The following is an 18,109-nucleotide window of genomic DNA, read 5'->3' on the forward strand; positions in this document are numbered from 1 at the left end:
TGGTGGTGCAGGCCTATTTCTCATGACCTTTTGGTCTTCAGACACTTGGCAGACTCTCAATATCTCAAAATGTGAGGCCTAGACCAAAAGGGTGAAATTAAGGACCAAGTGCAGGGAAATGGGGTTAGCGTTGACCAGCTCAGGTTGGCATGGACCAGCTCGGGTATCTGTGCTGTAGGACTCTATGATCTATGATTAAGAGGGCTGAGCAATAACATGGCCTGGGAGGTAATTTTCAAGAAAGTCTTACAGGAGGAGAGTGAGGGAGAGAAGTGAGGAGGTGGGCCCTTGAAGACAGAAACAGGGGAATATATTACGGGGAACAAAGAAATGGCAGAAGAATTGAATTGGTACTTCAGATCTGTGTTCACTGGCGAAGACACAAGCAATCTCCCTGAGGTAACAGTGGTTGAAGGACCTGAACTTAAGGGAATTTATATATGCCAGGAATTGGTGTTGGAGAGACTGTTAGGTCTGAAGGTTGATAAGTCCCTGGGGCCTGATGGTCTACATCCTAGGGTACTGAAGGAGGTGGCTCGAGAAATCATGGATGCGTTGGTGATTATTTTCCAGAGTTCAATAGATTCGGGATCAGTTCCTGCGGATTGGAGGGTGGCTAATTTTGTACCACTTTTTAAGAAAGATGGGAGAGAGAAAGCAGGAAATTATAGACCAGTTAGTCTGACCTCAGTGGTGGGAAAGATGCTGGAGTCTATTATAAAGGATGAAATTACGGCACATCTGGATAGTAGTAACAGGATAGGTCAGAGTCAGCATGGATTTATGAAGGGGAAAACATGCTTGACTAATCTTCTGGAATCTTTTGAGGATGTAACTCTGAAGATGGATGAGGGAGATCCAGTAGATGTAGTGTACCTGGACTTTCAGAAAGCTTTTGATAAAATCCCACATAGGAGGTTAGTGAGCAAAATTAGGGCGCATGGTATTGGGGGCAAAGTACTAACTTGGATTGAAAGTTGGTTGGCTGACAGGAAACAAAGGGTAGTGATAAACGGCTCCATTTCGGAATGGTAGGCAGTGACCAGTGGGGTACCACAGGGATCCGTGCTGGGACCGCAGCTTTTTACAATATATGTTAATGATATAGAAGATGGTATTAGTAATAACATTAGCAAATTTGCTGATGATACAAAGCTGGGTGGCAGGGTGAAATGTGAGGAGGATGTTAGGAAATTACAGGGTGACCTGGACAAGTTAGGTGAGTGGTCAGATGCATGGCAGATGCAGTTTAATGTGGATAAATGTATGGTTATCCACTTTGGTGGCAAGAACAGGAAGGCAGATTACTACCTAAATGGAATCAAGTTAGGTAAAGGGGCAGTACAGAGAGATCTGGGTGTTCTTGTACACCAGTCAATGAAGGCAACCATGCAGGTACAGCAGGTAGTGAAGAAGGCTAATTGCATGCTGGCCTTCATAACAAGAGGGATTGAGTATAGAAGCAAAGAGATTCTTCTGCAGCTGTACATGGCCCTGGTGAGACCATACCTGGAGTACTTTGTGCAGTTCTGGTCTCCAAATTTGAGGAAAGACATTCTGGCTATTGAGGGAGTGCAGCGTAGGTTCATGAGGTCAATTCCTGGAATGGTGGGACTACCTTACACTGAAAGACTGGAGAAACTGGGCTTGTATACCCTTGAGTTTAGAAGACTAAGAGGGGATCTGATTGAGACATATAAGATTATTAAAGGATTGGACACTCTGGCGGCAGGAAACATGTTTCCGCTGATGGGTGAGTGCCGAACCAGAGGACACAGCTTAAAAATACGGGGTAGACCATTTAGGACAAAGATGAGGAGTAACTTCTTCACCCAGAGAGTGGGGGCTGTGTGGAATGCTCTGCCCCAGAGGGCAGTGGAGGCCCAGTCTCTGGATTCGTTTAAGAAAGAGTTGGATAGAGCTCTCAAGGACAGTGGAATCAAGGGCTATGGAGATAAGGCAGGAACAGGATACTGATTAAGGATGATCAGCCATGATCATATTGAATGGTGGTGCAGGCTCGAAGGGCAGAATGGCCTACTCCTGCACCTATTGTCTATTGTCTATTGGAGCAGGAGAGAGCTTAGGCCTCAGCCTGAATTCTCACCCACCAATACTGGAGCAATTAAAATTGCAAGAGGTCAGAGTTCAAGCATCACAATGAGCCCAGAGGATTTTGGGGCTACAGGAGATTACAAATAGGGAGGGGCAATGCCAAAGAGGGCTTTGAAAGCAAGGGTGAGAATTTTAAAATCAAGGCATTTTTGGACTCAGAGCCAATGCAGGTCAGTGAGAACAGGCATGATAAGGGAAGAGGATGTGGTGGATTTGAGAGCCATCCCAATGAACCTGGCAGCCAATGAGGTACATTTTGAAATGCAGGTATTGTTGTGAGGTAGAAAATACAGCAGCCATTTTGTGCACAGCACTAACAATCCTGCAGTGGACACTGCAAAGTTCAGAATGACTAAAACTGTCATTTGTCCTGAGAGTTCTCTGGGTTTGTGCTAATGAAGACAGTCAGATAGAGATGTAGTTGAGCCCAGCACATCAGTGCAAAAGATAAGGCCAAAGCTTTTGCAGCATTCACCTGGTCAGAGGTTAGGAATCCTGCAGTGAGTAACTCATCTCCTGACTCTCCAAAACCTATCCACCATCTACAAGGCACAAAGCAGAAGTGTGATGGAATACTCCCCACTGGTCTGGAAGGGTGCAGCTCCAACAATATCTCAGAAGTTGGCACCATTCAGCACAAAGCAGCTTACTTGATTAGCACCACATCCATAATCATTCACTCCATCCACCACCAATGCTCAGTAGCAGCAATATGTACCATCTACAAGATGCACTGCAGAAATTCACCAAAGCTTCTGATGATAGCATCTTCCAAACCCACGACCACTTCCATCAAGAAGGACAAGGGTAGCAGTTATATGGGAACGCCACCCCTTGTAAGTTCTTCAAGACTTAGAAGTATATTGCTGATCCTTCAGTGTTGCTGGGTCAAAGTCCTGGAATTCCCTCCCTAATGACATTGTGGGTCAACCCACAGCAGGTGGACTGCAGTGGTTCAAGAAGGCAGCTCACCCCCACCTTCTCAAGGGCAACTAGGGACGGGCAATAAATGCTGGTGCACAGCCAAAGGTGCCCATAGTTAAATGCGGCTAGCTTTAATTTTAAATAGCCTCTTTCTTTCGGATGGTAGCCTTTATAGATTTTTGAGTAAATTAGATTTAAGTAAGCACTTGGATGCAACATTGGTAAAATTTATTTATGTACAAACTAAAATCAGTATCACATCACAAGTTGAAGACATTTGTTTTATGAATAGAGCGCTATTCGGTGAGTATGTACTGAAATGAAAACAATTTAATTTTTGAGGGATGACAGGACAATTCAATCTGGATGTTTTGTCCATCTTGTTCATTATTGAATTTCCCGAAGGTGCAGAGAAGACACTGAGTAGCAGGATTGTTTACGTGGGGCTGGAGGCTCTTTTGAGACCCATGCTTTTCGCTATCCTGTTCTGCATGATGCCATGGCCACTTCTGTACACTTGGATGCCAACCCAGTCTTGGACGACCTCCTGCTCCCTGGCATCACTCACCCATCGGCCCTCTACGTAGGACCCTAAAAAGGAAGCAAAGAAATCCTGTCATCGTCACCAGGATTGGAAAGGGAGCGATACATTTTACACCGGACAATCTTGCACAGATTTGAAACAATGTTGTCAACTTCCCAGGAATGTCCCACAGGAACTGCTGCAAGAAAAGAAATGCAAAATTGAAAAGGTTGAGAGCTACACCAAGAAAGGTTACTGATGGGGATAGAAAAGCTGTTTAATTAATGAAGTGTTAAGCATATTCACCTTCCGACTGGTAATGGGGTGGCAATAGATAGTGACGATGGTTGACCAAGAGTGGAAGTGCGGTGGGTGAAGCACTTGAGGTGGGGGTGGGTGGGGTTTGTATGGTGAAGCCTCCTGGAATCCATCCGCATGGAGTTGGCAACAGTTTCTTTTTCTTGGCACAGTCTTCCTGTCGGCACAGCGACAATTTGGTGTGGCGCACAACACCACTGCCACCCACCTGGGCACTGACAGCGGGTAGAGTTGGATGGGTTTCCAGCGCAGTACCTCGAACGCATCAAAACTGAAACTGACCCCAGGAGGTGAGGCAGCGCTGCGTTTATCACGGAAGAAAACCTAAATCGATGTCTGAGGGATAACGGTGGACTCAGGCTGTTGAAGGGATGATGTCGGGTAACACCTTGTCACGTGAAGGAACTCTCTCCCATGAAACACTGGGGCCCAACGGAAAAAATGTAAAATCTAAGATTGATTTTTATTTTCATTGGGCGAGGGATGTGGAATTGAGGCAGGTGAGTGGAGACCCGATTCAGGTGGACTACAGTTTAATTGAATGGTGGAGTGGACTTGAGTGCCTTGTGAAATCTTACCGTCCCCCGTGTCCCTCTCTATACAAGACACTTTATGAATTTGGAAGCCAGGCCCTTCTTAGAATGAGCCATTGAACACGATTCATTTCGGATACCAGCCTCATCAGGAGTGGATGACCAATAAGGGTGGAGGGGAGGTATTATGCTAATTGGGGAATGGTGCCAGAGATGGCAGAAGGTTTGATTGAAATGTGGGAACACGGAAAGGGGTTCTGAGGCCAGAGTGAGCATTTGAAAGTTGGAAGTTAACTTCCTGTAGCTGTGCAGATTGAACCCAATGTCGGAGACTTAGAGCTTGGCTCCTTTCAGTCAGGACCTGCTGTCCATCTACTCATGATAGCCCAATGTAATTGGTGAGAGGAGGCTACAGCAATGGGAACATTCTCAAGAAACAGTGGAATTAGGTTTAGGGGACATACAGGGGAGTTGAGGGGGAGGTGGGGTGGGGGGGAAGGTGAGGGGTGTGAAGGGTTTTGCACTTTGACTGGGGATGGGGGGGGGAGATGGAAGGCTCCGGGATTTTTTATACAGGGGCTGGGTGGGGATACACTCTCTTTCTCTCTCCTTGGCACATTGTGGGGACTGAGGTACATTTTCAAAGGTTTCAGAAAAGAACAAGACATGGGAAAGGAGTGGATCGTGTGGCTGTGCTGCTGTACAATACAATCATGACTAACCTTGACTCCACTGTCTCGCCTGCTCCTCCAACCCTTTGATTCCCTGAGAGAGATCAAATATCTGTCTGTCTCAGCCTTAAATATACTCAAGATTGGAGCAAACACAAGGCTCAAGGCTTGAGAGTTCGACTGTGAGCAATTTCTCCTCAGCTCGGTCATAAATCACAGGATATATAAATCACAATGTGGAAACAGGCCATTCGGCCCATCGAGTCCACACCAACCATCCAAGGAGCATCCCATCCAGACCCACCCCATCCCTGTAATCCTGCATTTCCCATGGCTAACCCACCTTACCTGCACATCCCTGGACACTATGGGGCAAGTTAGCATGGTCAATCCATCTAACCTACACATCTTTGGATTGTGGGAGGAAACCAGAGCACCCAGAGGAAACCCACGCACACGCCGGGAGAACATGCAAGCTCCACACAGTCACCTGAGGGTGGAATCAAACCGGGTCCCTGGCGCTGTGAGGCAGCAGTGTTAACCACTGAGCCAACATGCCACCCCATTCCTGGCTTCTAAATTCTGTCTTATGATCTTAAACTCCACAACCACCTGATGAAGGAGCAGCGCTCCGAAAGCTAGTACTTCCAATTAAACTTGTTGGGCTATAATCTGGTGTTGAGTGATCTTTTTAACCTTGTACACCCCAGTCCAACACCGGCTCCTCCACATCATTCTTATCCTGAGACTGTGTTAGGCAGAGAGATGATTTCACTGGTCTGTCCAGCACCGTGAGAACCTTAAACTCTTCAATACCTTCACCCCAATTATCCAGGGACCAATTTCCTTAGCTTTTCTCCTGCTAGTTGACTATTCCAACTGTGGTGATGATGGATGCACACCCCCACTCCCACCCCCACCCCCCCCACCACATTAAAATCACAATATGGTACGAGTAGGTTGGAATTAAAGGCAACTCCCTCATCAGACTTCAGGAGGCGCTGTTGCCAACCTGAAAGCTGGTGAAGATAAGGCAAAGGAATGGAACCCAACTGAACCCTGGCCCACAGTATTCTCAACAGGGGGGCTGTGGTCAATGTTGCAGCAGTGAATAGTATCAGTTCTCTCAGTTATATTTAGCTATGAAATCAGTGGTGTAGGTTCTGAAAATACAATAAACACGCTCTGTCCTAAGAAAATGTTTAAAATCTAGGCATGGAGCACAGAGGACAAGTTGTAGATTTGCACCCTGTAGAAGGTCAGTTTGCTGATTGGCTCAAACCAGATCACATTACCACTTGGAGGTGAGCCCTGGTTGCTTGACTTAACCCACCGCAAGGAACAATGTGCAGAAGGTGGAAATCTCTCTCACTGCGCTGTAGCACCTTGCATTTCTTCATTGCCTGTAATGTAAGAAACTCTGCCAAAGGGCTTCACAAACACATACAGGCTATTGCAAACTGAGCCTAGGGAGGAGAAAAGGAGCCAAAGAAATAGGACTTGTCTTTCTACAGAAATATTATTTCACAACTTCAAGATGTCCCAGAGCAACTAACATGGCCAACAAACTTGTTTTGAAACATGGCTACCTTAGTGCAGAAAGAGGCCATTCTACCTACCTTGTCTGTACTTGCCCTTTAAAATGAGTATTGTGGATGGAAATTGGTGGCTAGTTTGCACACAGCAAGGACATGCAAGCACGCTTGAGGCACTTGACCAGAAAATCTCTGGCCTGCTGGATGAGGGTTTAAATAACATCCAGGAGAGCTTTGAACAAGTTGGGCTCTATGGAGACTGCAGAAGCAGAGAGAACTGTAGGATCAGAAGGTGGCTTGAGGGATGGTTGTAGGGAGAAGGAAAGGAGAAATGGCATTCGGATAGGAGTTGTGTGGGTGTGTATGCGTGTGTCTACAAAATTAAATCTACCTTTGTGGGGGGGAGGGGGTTGAATTCCTCCTGTTCCACAGTTGAATGTGACAGACACGGAGCCTTCTGGAAATGAATCCATTGGAAATGAATGATGGGCAGAGGCTAAAGCAAGCAGCCAATTGGTTCTCACCAGTTTTGGCAAACTGTACAAAAATCTACGTTGCCCTTGGAGCTGATATTGCATTGCTCTGCAAAGTCTTCAAATTTGGCACCAGTCACCAAAAAGGGAATGAAATATCCCTAACATTTATATCCTTTATCTCAATAAGCCCATTCAGACGCGGAGCTCACTCCTCAATTTTACACCCGAACTCGGAGTCACCTTTAGCTCTTGTTGTTATCAACACAGCTCCTAGTCCCATGTCTTAAACAACTACTTCATCTGAGATCAATCTGTACTGTCAGATAGATAATTACATTTTCGTTACACACTCACTCGAGAAAAATAACAATGAGTCGATGATTTTGCATATCATCTTAGACATCCTTGATTTATTTTTCTTTTCACATCAAAAGAAATGTGACCCCACCTTCACCACGATTGAACTGAGTAACAGAAAGAAAAAGACTTCTTTTTAAAAACTGATTTTTCACATCCTCAGCAAGTCCCAAAATTAGTGTACAGTGAAAGATGTGCACATGAAGGGTTTGCGCACTGTTCTAATGCAGCAACCAGTTTGCACAAAGCAAGTTCCCACAAACAGTATAAGAAGAAACAGGAATAGGAAATGGCCATTCGGCCCCTTGGGCCTGCCCGCTAATGACCAGGTAGTTAGCTTTGAGCAAGTTGGGTAAGAATTTGAGCGAAATAGGGAGAAATTCTCCAGCTGTCCTTGGAGCAATGGTATGGGACTTTGTGCATTCACCTGATGGCAGTGTTGCGTGAAGTGACATTTCTCTGACTGTAAAAGTTACATGAAGGCCTACAATCACCAACTTGATCCCAATTGCAAATGCAACTTAGCAGTTCAATTCCTGGACACTGTTCCCACAGTTTGATGTAAGTAAAGGTTACAAACCGGTGGAAGTCTTCAGGACATCTAATGCTTCTTCATTCAATCCTGACAAACGTTTGTGTTGGCCAGGGTACTGCGACAGGGATAGCTAGCATTCAGACAGCATTGGAACATCAGGCATTCCTAAAGAAGGCCCCTCTGGCTTCATCTCTGTAGCTCCAGCTAAGGTGACAGCCACTCACATTGCTAATGATACAAAACATCTTTAAAAAACATGATAGCGCACTTAGCTCCAAATTCCCCAATGCCACCCGAGTGCCCTCAGAATGTGTTCTTCTTCCAGGTGCAGTGCTGGGGTCTGACAGCTGAGCTACAGGGAGCCTGCCCACTTGGGGGTTTTCGGTGGGAATCCCTGGCGGTGTGGCGGGGGGGGCGGTGGAATTTGCAGCCACATCTGGATTCTATCCCTCAACTTTAACCCCCACATGGTTGTTTGGGGTTGCAAGGGTAGGGTGAAGGTGGCAACATCCTGAGGGGAGACCACCAGGGTGCTGGGGCTTTGTCTGTACTTGCGTCAATCCCTGCCTGGCACCAGCCTGTCTCCTCGTGAGGAAGGGGCACCCAGAGTAAGAGTCAAAGTCTCATGTCCCCTTGTCACCTCACCATTGGTACTGAGCACCAACAGTTAGAGTGATAGAGTGCAGGTCAATGCGAATACCAGCAGCTAACGGGGGTCACCGAACGTGGCTCCCCCTGGGCAGCCACGGAATCCAGATGACACAGTGCAGAAGGCATCAGGGGACATCCTCCAATAAACGCGCCTGTGGGTTCTCCGCATCTGAATGAAGTTCTCAATCACCAACGCCACAACTTCCTCTCCTGCCCCGGGGCTGGGGAAGGCCCCTGGTCTCTGTTAGCCCTCCAAGTGCTGGCGAACTGGCACCGTTCCTCCCTCAAGCCTGTCACGGAGCTCTCGCAGTGAGCTGCTCACCAGAGTGTGCTCCCAACTCCAACACGTGAAGAATGCCCAGCGAGGAGGCAGCACCTGAGCTGGCGGAGTTGACCCGTCAAGAGCGGAGATTGTTTGGATGCCATCGGTGCCCGCGTTAAGTGAGAGCATGGTGAGATACGGGTAATAGTTTGGCCTCCTCAAGAATACAATGACAGTGCTGGCAACGGGAGGGCAATGATGGGGTTTACAGAGGAACTGACCTGGTTGTCAGGAAACGGAGTGCTCCCTCATAAGCCACCCATGTCTTCTCCCACCAGCTCAAGGATTCTTCCCTCATACGGGACAAGAGGACAGAGACCCTATCACCCATTTCTGCTCTGTTACTATGAACTGTTATGTCCCACAGTAAGACAAAGGAAGGGGATCGGTGAGATGCGAATGGCTAGCCACCATTGTTAGCTGTGTTGCAAGTGATGGAAAACATGAGGCCTCTTGAATGAGTGAGTCAGATAGAGGAAGGCTTAGTGACCTGGGGGAACAGGGTGGATAAAGAGCCATTGAGGGAAGACCTGAGGAAGGGTAGTCGGGCTGGGAAAAAAAATACTCTCCACAGATACTCAGAGCCTTCCTGAGCCTTTCCAGCAACCTCTGTTTTTGTTTCTGATTCCCAGCATCTGCAGTTCTTTCCGTTTTTATTGAGGGAAGGTGCAGAGTGCAACGGTGGAAATGGTAGGTTGGGAGCCGTGGTGGGTGGATGGTGTGGGCACTGACAGAGTTAGTGCAAGGCAGCAGAAATGGCATTACCCTTACGGAGCGTGGATGGTCGTTAACATGTCGATGCATTCGGGCATTCCTCTGAGCACCGCACCGACCCCAGTGGCAACTTCAGACCAGACTGGCAGGGTCTGGTGGCGCGGTATTCTCTCCAGTGGTTCTGTGGGAAAACCATGTTCCTCCTCCATCCATCAGGACCAGCAGATCCCTGTCAGCAAATCGGGCTGCCCCTGACTGCCATCTTAGGGGCATAATGGCGTGACTGTAACAGGCAGCTCATGGCACACTGGTGCCCAGCTGGAGCTTAAATATGGTGCCTCCTTCTGGGCATGAACCCCAGAAGTTTCCAACGAGGGAGTAGGATATAGTGAGAGTGTGTGCCATAGAGAGGTAGTGCATATGTAATCAGGTGCACAGCTTGAGAAATTTCACCAGAGCTCATGGGGAAAAACTCTCCACAAAATTGCCCAAAATCGATATTGCTGATTTCTTTTTGAAACAATTCAGGTTCTTCCTGATTTGACAAGTCTAATCTAATCTCAGAAGCACTGGAAGAGTTTTGCAAAGTGCCTTGTAGACCTGTTCTTACATATATGCATAGATGTAGGGCAAGAATTTGTTTTCATCTTGAAAATTAGAGGTTTTGACTGATAAACTGCACATCAATTTGTTCAGTGGCTGAAACAGTGCAATGAATGTTTGCTCACATCCAGACAGCTTCAGGGGTTAACAATGAAAGATTTAACCGTTCACATTTTTTCCATTTTTGTTGGCAGGGGGACTGAAATGTTCAAAGTTTGCGGCCATCATTGAAACTTTGTCAATGCTTCCTGAAAAGAGGAGAAAGGCCGGGTAAGGCGGTTAAACATGCTGGGGTTTTCTCAGGAAATACCTCCGGCAAGGTTCTCCTGGGATTTTAGAAGCTATTTAACAAGACAACCTGATCTCGGAGCAGCACAGTGGCTCAGTGGTTAGCACTGCTGCCTCACAGCGCCAGGGACCCGGGTTCAACTCCAGCCTCAAGCAACTGTCTGTGGAGTTTGCACATTCTCCCTGTGTCTTGCGTGGGTTACATTCAGGGTGCTCCAGTTTCCTCCCACATTCCAAAGACCTGTAGGTCAGGTGAATTGGCCATGCTAAATTGCCTGTGGTGTTTGGTGTACTAGTCAGAGGGAAATGGGTCTGGCTGGGTTAGTCTTTGGAGGGTCAGTATGGACTTGTTGGGACGAAGGGCCTGTTTCCAGACTGTAGGGAATGTAGTCTATTCTGGGCTGTGGTAACACCCACTTCAGTCCCATTTCCAAGAAGCTGGCCCAGGATTAGGGTGGAGGTGGTGAAACTGAGCAATGATTGCGCTCTGAGCTCTTGTGCAGACATCTCAGTGAGATGATTAAACTCACCCCAATACTTCTGGCTGTTCTTTTCGCGACGGCTTTTAACGATGGAATTATCCAGGGCAGAATGTGTGATTAGAAAAATGTTTCTCTAATGAGAACAAAAAGCTGTTGACAATCCAAAAAAAAAAGCAGAGCAACTTTGTCCAGGTCTCACAACATGACTGCTGCTCAAGCATTAAATGCATTTCAATTTGGTTTGAACAATATTTGACCTTTGGCGGCAAATCAGGGCCATTTGCAAATTCTACTCGTGCCCACAAATTTATGTAGTACCTTTAACTTAGCAAAATGTCCCAAAGTACCAAACAATACTTGACACCAAGCCATGATGTCACCAACCCTGGAATTTTCTCTCTAAGCATCTGCATCTCTCTAGTGTCCCTGAAATGTATTTCTCAGGCCCATCCTTGGCTCCCTGTACACAATGTTCCTTTTGCGGGTGAAGCTTCTGTGAAAGGGAAACCCTGGGAGGCTTTAGGTGCCATGCAAATGCAAGCTGTTGTTGCTGCGGGGGCCCGGGAAAATAAGTCAGGAGGAGCGGAGAGGGGGGTGGGGGGGGTAAATGGAATGAGGGGGCTGATGGATGACTGAACAGCCAGAGGTGGCTGGAGACCTACTGCCTGAGATCTGAGTGTGGAGAGCAGTCAGTTCCTTCTCATCGTCAGTGAACCGCCTCCGCCCCAGTCCGTGGGTGCGCGACACCATACAGTCCACGTAGATGTCCCAGAAGAGCTGGGCCAGGACCCAGAACAGAGCAGCGTGCTTCGACTCGTCCGACGACTTCAGGTAAATCATGAAATCCCAGAAGCCGCTGACACTGTCCGCTATCCGGGGTTTCCTCATCTCAAGGAGAAGGGCGGAGGAGGATTCCCAACACTGAGGGTTCGCCCGACCCAGAGTTAGGGGGTCGATCTGTCTGTGGCAGGAGTATAAACATGGGAAAAGCAATCCCATGAGAAACACTGCAGCTATTAAGCTGTGGTTCCACACCGGCCTCCTTACACTCCTGGGACCCATCTTACTTGTTCTGTAAAAGAAAGATGCACACAAAGAGTTTATTCAAAGGGAAAGGAGTAAATTATTCAACATTTCCTGCCTACGGATTGTTGTCACTTGAGATCAACCCTCCAGTTGTCCCCAAAGTAATATTACACCTCGCTTCAAACTGGGAACATTGCCTACCATCGAATATTACTTTGCTTCATGAATATTATTTTCAAAGTCTCCCCACCCCTCCAATTCTGAAAACAAATGCACTGCTAGTTAGGACACACATAGCACTCAAATCCATTAAGGGTATGAGCAGAGAAATGTTCAGAAAACAAATTTGTCAAGTAGCAGATCAATGAAACGTCAGTGTAAAAACCACATCTTTTCACCATGTCATATTTTTGGACTGTGCACTAACAAAGCAAGGTCCTGCTTTAAACCAAGGAGACAATGCATCGAGGCGCTTGCACTTCTGATCGAGCTGGTCGGGTCCTCAAGGGCGTAGCTGGATCTGTGGCAGGCGGTGAGGGAACCAACAAGAAGGGAAAATATACTTCCCCTCATCCTTAGCAATCTGCCAGCCGCAGATGCACCTGTCTGTGACAGTGTCAGTATGAGCAACCACCACACTGTCCTAATGGAACCAAGGTCTGGCCTTCACACTGAGAATAACCTCCAGCATGTTGCGTGGCACGATCACCATGCTAAGTGGGACAGACTTCAAACAGATTTAGCAACTAAGACTGGAAATCCATGAGGCACTGTGGGCTATTAACAGCAGCAGAATTGTACTTCAGCACAATCTGTAACCTCGCGGCCCAGCATATCCCCTCTACAGTATTACCATTAAGCCAGGGACTGGTTGAATGGAGAGTGCAGGAGGGCATGCCAGCAGCAGCATAATGCATACCTGATAATGAGGTGTCAACCTGGTGAAGCCTGCAAACAGGACTCCTTGCCTGTCAAACTAAATAATCATAAGACTATAAGAAATAGGAGTGGAAGTAAGGCCATTCAGCCCATCACGTCCACTCGCCATTCAATCATGGCTGATGGTCATTTCAATGCCACTTACTCACTCTCTCCCCGTATCTCTTAATTCCTTGCGAGAAGATTAAGAATTTATCAATCTCAGCAAATGATAGACAGAGCAAGGTGATCCCATAACCAAGAGATCAGATCTAAGCTCTGCAGTCCTGCCACATCCAGTCATGAATGGTGGTGGGCAATTAAACAACTCACTGGAGGAGGAGGCTCCACAAATATCCCCATCTTCAATGATGGAGGAGCCCAGCACATCAGTGCAAAAGATAAGGCGGAAGGAGATAAGGCCAGTGGGACCTCCCACTCCACCAAGGACATGCAGATCCTGGGCCTCCTCCATCGCCAAACCCTTAGCACCCGACGCCTGGAGGAAGAATGCCTCATATTCCACCTTGGGAGCTTGAAACCACACGGAATCAATGTGGATTTCACCAGTTTCCTCATTTCCCCTCCCCCCACATTATCCCAGTGCCAAGGCTCCAACTCGGCACCGTCCTCCTGACCTGTCCATCACCTTTCCCTTCTATCTGCTCCACCCTCCTCTCCGACCAATCACCTACCTCACCTTCACCTACCTATCACATTCCCAGCTACCTTCCCCCTGCCCCCAACCCCATCCCCATCCCATTTATCTGTCAGCCCCCTTGGCCCAAAAGCCTCATTCCTGATGAAGGGCTTATGTCCGAAACCTCAATTCCCCTGCTCCTCGGAGGCTGTCTGACCTGCTGTGCTTTTCCAACACCACACTCTCAACTCTGATCTCCAGCATCTGCAGTCTCCACTTTCTCCCTGTCACGTGCATAAACCTGATGGGAGTTTGCTTTTAACTCAACTTCATCAGTCAGGTAAATTGGACAGCTTAGTAAAATCTTTTCATATTTGAGGTGACTCCAGAGAATGGCATGACATGATCTCCAACACACTGCCCCAGTGGGTTATAACATCTGCCATGTTGTTAGGACCAGTACAGAATATACTCTCAGTTTATGAGTGACTTTGTTTCAATGTAAATGCTTTTTGAGGAGCTTGACAGAGTGGACAATGATGAGTTGCTTTCCTGCCTGGGGATTCTCAAACACAAGGGCACACACAGAAAATACTGGGTTGATCATTACAACTCAGATGAAGAGAAATTTCTTCACTTAAAGAGTTTATGTATGTTTGGAATTCTCTCTCCAGAATATCATAGATGCTCCACTGTTGAAGATATTCAAGCTCCTGATGTCTTGGGGAATCCAGACATATGGGAGTTGGGGGAACATGAGAAAGTGGATTTGAAGCACAAAGTCAGTCAACTTTGTACTGAATAACAGAAAATAATGAAGAGACAAAATGGTTCCCCTTTCTGCTGCTGACCTTGGCCACCAACATGACATTCTTAAACTTCTTGTGACACTGTTCCTGGGTCCTCAGATACTGGGACTGGCCACCTACCTCCAATCGCCAGGGAGGGTGAACCTTGCACCCCCTCCGCCCCCTCGCCAAAATGGAGGCAGGTCCACTGAGAAATCCAGTGCAACATCTATGACCCTCCAATCCCCTCCTATTCCTAGTGTCCGACCCCTTCCTCGTTCACAACTGCAACAATTGTATTCAGCAGCAGCCTGCTATAACTCTATACAAACTAGCTTCAGGAGAGACAGACTTCTTGCCCCTGCGTCATACTCAGGGAGATGAGGAGGCAGCGGCAACTTTTGTAAGTTACCTGACAGCACCTCCACAGGCCTGGGCAGGTCAGGAATCATCATTCCTGCTCCCAAAAATCAGTGAGGACTCATTTCACTGGGACCACACAAAGTGCTCCCATTGTGTTTACAGTAGCTGCAGAGGACAAAGACTAACGTTACTGTATTTACAGTAACTCTAAAGCACAGAGAACATTTCTCCTTTCCTGTAATGAACACAGAATTAATCATCAGCTTTTATACTCCACTATTGGTAATGCTTTCACTACAAATGGCAATTAACAAATTGCAGTTCATTTCAATCCCTATACACATCAGATCAGATAATCTGTCATAATTTGTTTTCAAATCACAACTTTCAGTTGCAAGCTTCACATTTAGTGTCTGCACCTAAATTAAAGACATGAATTTTCCAATTGTACACATTTACAAGCAAATCCCTCACTTCACAATCTCTACATTAAAGATGTACAAATGCCAGTTGCTTTTTCTAACCCATTGTATTGTGGACCATTTAAGATTGCTTCCCATGTCACTAAGTGTAAAACAATATTTAGTGTTTTCCTTTCTGGTTAACTAGCTGACAGTTCGACAAAGTGACGGTCCTAAGCACCCACATCAGACGGACAAAACATACCTGAAACTGACCACCAGACCAAACATATGCAAACGGCAGAATGCTGGAGAACACTCTGAGGAAGAAGGGGAGGGGAAATAAGTTGGGGGCAAAAGAGGAGCAAAGAGAGATATGAGGGAGAGGGAGGAAAGGGGAGGAAGGAGGGAACTGGAGAGGTGGGAGGTCCAATTATCAGAGGAAGGAAGGGAGAAGAAGGTGCAGCTGAAAAGGCAAGGATGGAGGGAAGGAGCAAAAAAGAGAGGATGGAGGAAAAAGAAAAAGAGGGAGTGGTGGACAGAGGAAAGGGTTAAGGAGAGAGGGGGAAAGATGGAAAGGGGAAGAGGGAAAGGGGCATCGAGGGGGTAAAAAAAAAGCAAGGGAGAGAGTGAGAAAATAGAGAAGGAAGCGGGGGAAGGAGAGTCTTGGGAGCAGGAAGTTGGTGGGGGGAGGGGGAAGGAGGAGAATGGGGAGGGAGGAGGAGAAAAGAGGGAGATGGTGATAATGATGGGTCAGGGAAGGAGGGAGGGGAGGGAAAGCAGGAGGGGGAGAATGGTGAATACAGTCTGAACGGAAACGAAATACATGCAATACCCTAGTCAGTAAACACATTTTTAAAAGCATGGTACTTTACACTTTATTTTATCCAATTCCCGACCTGGTGATTTTAAAAAAAAATCTCTGGGTATTGGGAACTTTTGGAGAGAGCCCGCTCTGGCCTTCTTATCCCGTGCAGTATAAAAACTTGCCTTCAGTCTGTGAGCTGTGGTGCGGCTCTGCCAAGGCTGCCTCCGGCTGATCAGATAGAGAGCGCTGTTCTCTGCCCTGTGCCGCTGTGTGCGCGATTCCTCAGGCACTGCCTGCTCATTGACACCTTTTTGAACTCACCTTGCCTCATACGTCAGGCTCCTGACACAGAGGAAAGCTTTTAAACCTGTGAATCAGCCACTAGTACAACTCTCCCTGTATTCCCCCTCCACCGTCCCTTACCTCTGCTCAGTGTAAACTTGAAGACCTATCAGAAACACAGGGACAAACCGCTGCAGTTTCATGCCCATTTTGTTTTTCCCATAATGAATGATAATTCGGGTTTCTCCAAGCTGCAGTTTTGGCTGTGTTTTCCAGATCTCCCGTTGCAGGCTTTATCCTTACAAAAGAAATCAACTTGTTCAGAGATATTATGCCATACCTGTGGAGTAGGTAGGATTTGAACCCATGTGTAAAGATGGAGAGGTATCACTGCAGCGCAAGAGCCTTGTATTATGTTGCTGTGACATTCCAGTGAGGGCCTGTAGGTGTCGTTTTTTTTTAGATTAGATTCCCCACAGTGTGGAAACAGGCCCTTCGGCCCAACAAGTTCACAACGACCCTCCGAAGAGCAACCCACCCAGACCCAGTCCCCTACATTTACCCCTTCACCTAACACTACGGGCACAGCCAATTCACCCTAACCTGCACATTTTTGGACTGTGGGAGGAAACCGGAGGAAACCCACGCAGACACGGGGAGAATGTGCAAACTCCACACAGACAGTTGCCCAAGGTGGGAATTGAACCCGGGTCCCTGGTGCTGTGAGGCAGCAGTGCTAACCACTGTGCCACCCTTAAGGCAATATGCTTTTCTTCATCTATATCAATGAGCGAGACTTGTGGGTGTAGGGCACTTGAGGGAACTAATGTGCAGGTGACACAAATTCTGAAAGCATTGTGGAACTGTCAGGAAGATAAGTGGGAAGTCATTTCTGTTGAGAGTTGACCCCCTTGGTCACCTGTAGCCCAGGAAAGGATTGGATATTGCATGTATTTCGTTTCCGTTCAGACTGTATTCTGGGGTTAACCTTTCTCCCCCTCCTGCTTTCCCTCTCCTCGCTCCTTCCCTGACCCATCATTATCCTCATCTCCCCTCCTCTTTTCTCCTCCTCCCTCCCCATTCTGCTCCTTCTCCTCCTCACCCCCCACCAACTTTCTGCACCCAAGCCTCTCCTTCCCCCTCCCTCCTTCTCTATATTCTCACTCTCTCCCTCACCCTCGCTTTTTTACCCCCCCTCCATGCCCCTTTCCCTCTTCCTCTTCCCCTTTGCTTTAGTGCAAGCAAGTGTTCACACCGCAGGGGAAGGGACGGGAGCGGGCTCCCTCCAAACGTTTGTTTAGATCAGAGTGGTGCTGGAAAAGCACAGCAGGTCAGGCAGCATCCGATGAGCAGGAAAATCGACGTTTCGAGCAGGAGCTCTTTATCAGTCCTCCTCTCTCCAAACATTTCCTGTACCCAGAGAATAAAGAAAAAAGATCGCCAGGTAGCGAATTGGATAAGTAGTTTAAAGCACCATAAAAGAGTAAAATTGCCTGTTTTTAAAAAATGTGTTGACTACCTCTGAAGGACCAGGTAGGATTTTAACACCTATTCAGTGCTATCATTGTTGTTATGAATGAGGTATTTTATGACATATTTATTCTACAGAGGCAGTGATTGGATTTTAACTTGCATGCTGTGTTCATGTATGTCTCAGATTTAGATTACTCATCTAACAACATTTAATCTAGATTCCTCTTAAATGCAATTGGGCTATTAATTTCCACTTGTCTACCAAATAATCAGTTCCACATTCTAAACTCCCTCTCCTTAAAGACAGGAAGAAATTGTTAAAAGATGGACAATCTGATTCTAAACAAAGATGACTGAAAGATG

The 18,109-nt window shown here is 47.1% G+C and overlaps 1 protein-coding gene across 1 annotated transcript; it reads right to left on the bottom strand.

The window, feature by feature from the left end:
- Positions 1–3,256: 3,256 nt before the first annotated feature.
- Positions 3,257–12,072, bottom strand: LOC122551417 (protein FAM237A-like). Its single transcript, XM_043693273.2, has 2 exons — positions 11,710–12,072; positions 3,257–3,630 (listed from the first exon to the last, which is right to left on the bottom strand). Exons 1-2 carry the CDS (start codon positions 12,044–12,046, stop codon positions 3,476–3,478), a joined length of 492 nt encoding a protein of 163 aa, XP_043549208.2. The 5' UTR covers positions 12,047–12,072; the 3' UTR covers positions 3,257–3,475.
- Positions 12,073–18,109: the final 6,037 nt, after the last annotated feature.

This window comes from Chiloscyllium plagiosum, unplaced genomic scaffold, assembly GCF_037043375.1.
Source record: "Chiloscyllium plagiosum isolate Xiang-an unplaced genomic scaffold, Cpla_swu_hap1 HiC_scaffold_7, whole genome shotgun sequence".
NCBI lineage: Eukaryota > Metazoa > Chordata > Chondrichthyes > Orectolobiformes > Hemiscylliidae > Chiloscyllium > Chiloscyllium plagiosum.

Excerpts from the sequence above, each read along its gene's own strand:
- LOC122551417 (XM_043693273.2), bottom strand. The coding sequence starts at position 12,046 with ATGGGATTGCTTTTCCCATGTTTATACTCCTGCCACAGACAGATCGAC. Across the intron at positions 3,631-11,709 it reads CCACACTCAGATCTCAGGCA|GGTCCTACGTAGAGGGCCGA; the intron begins GTAGGTCTCCAG and ends CTTCCTTTTTAG.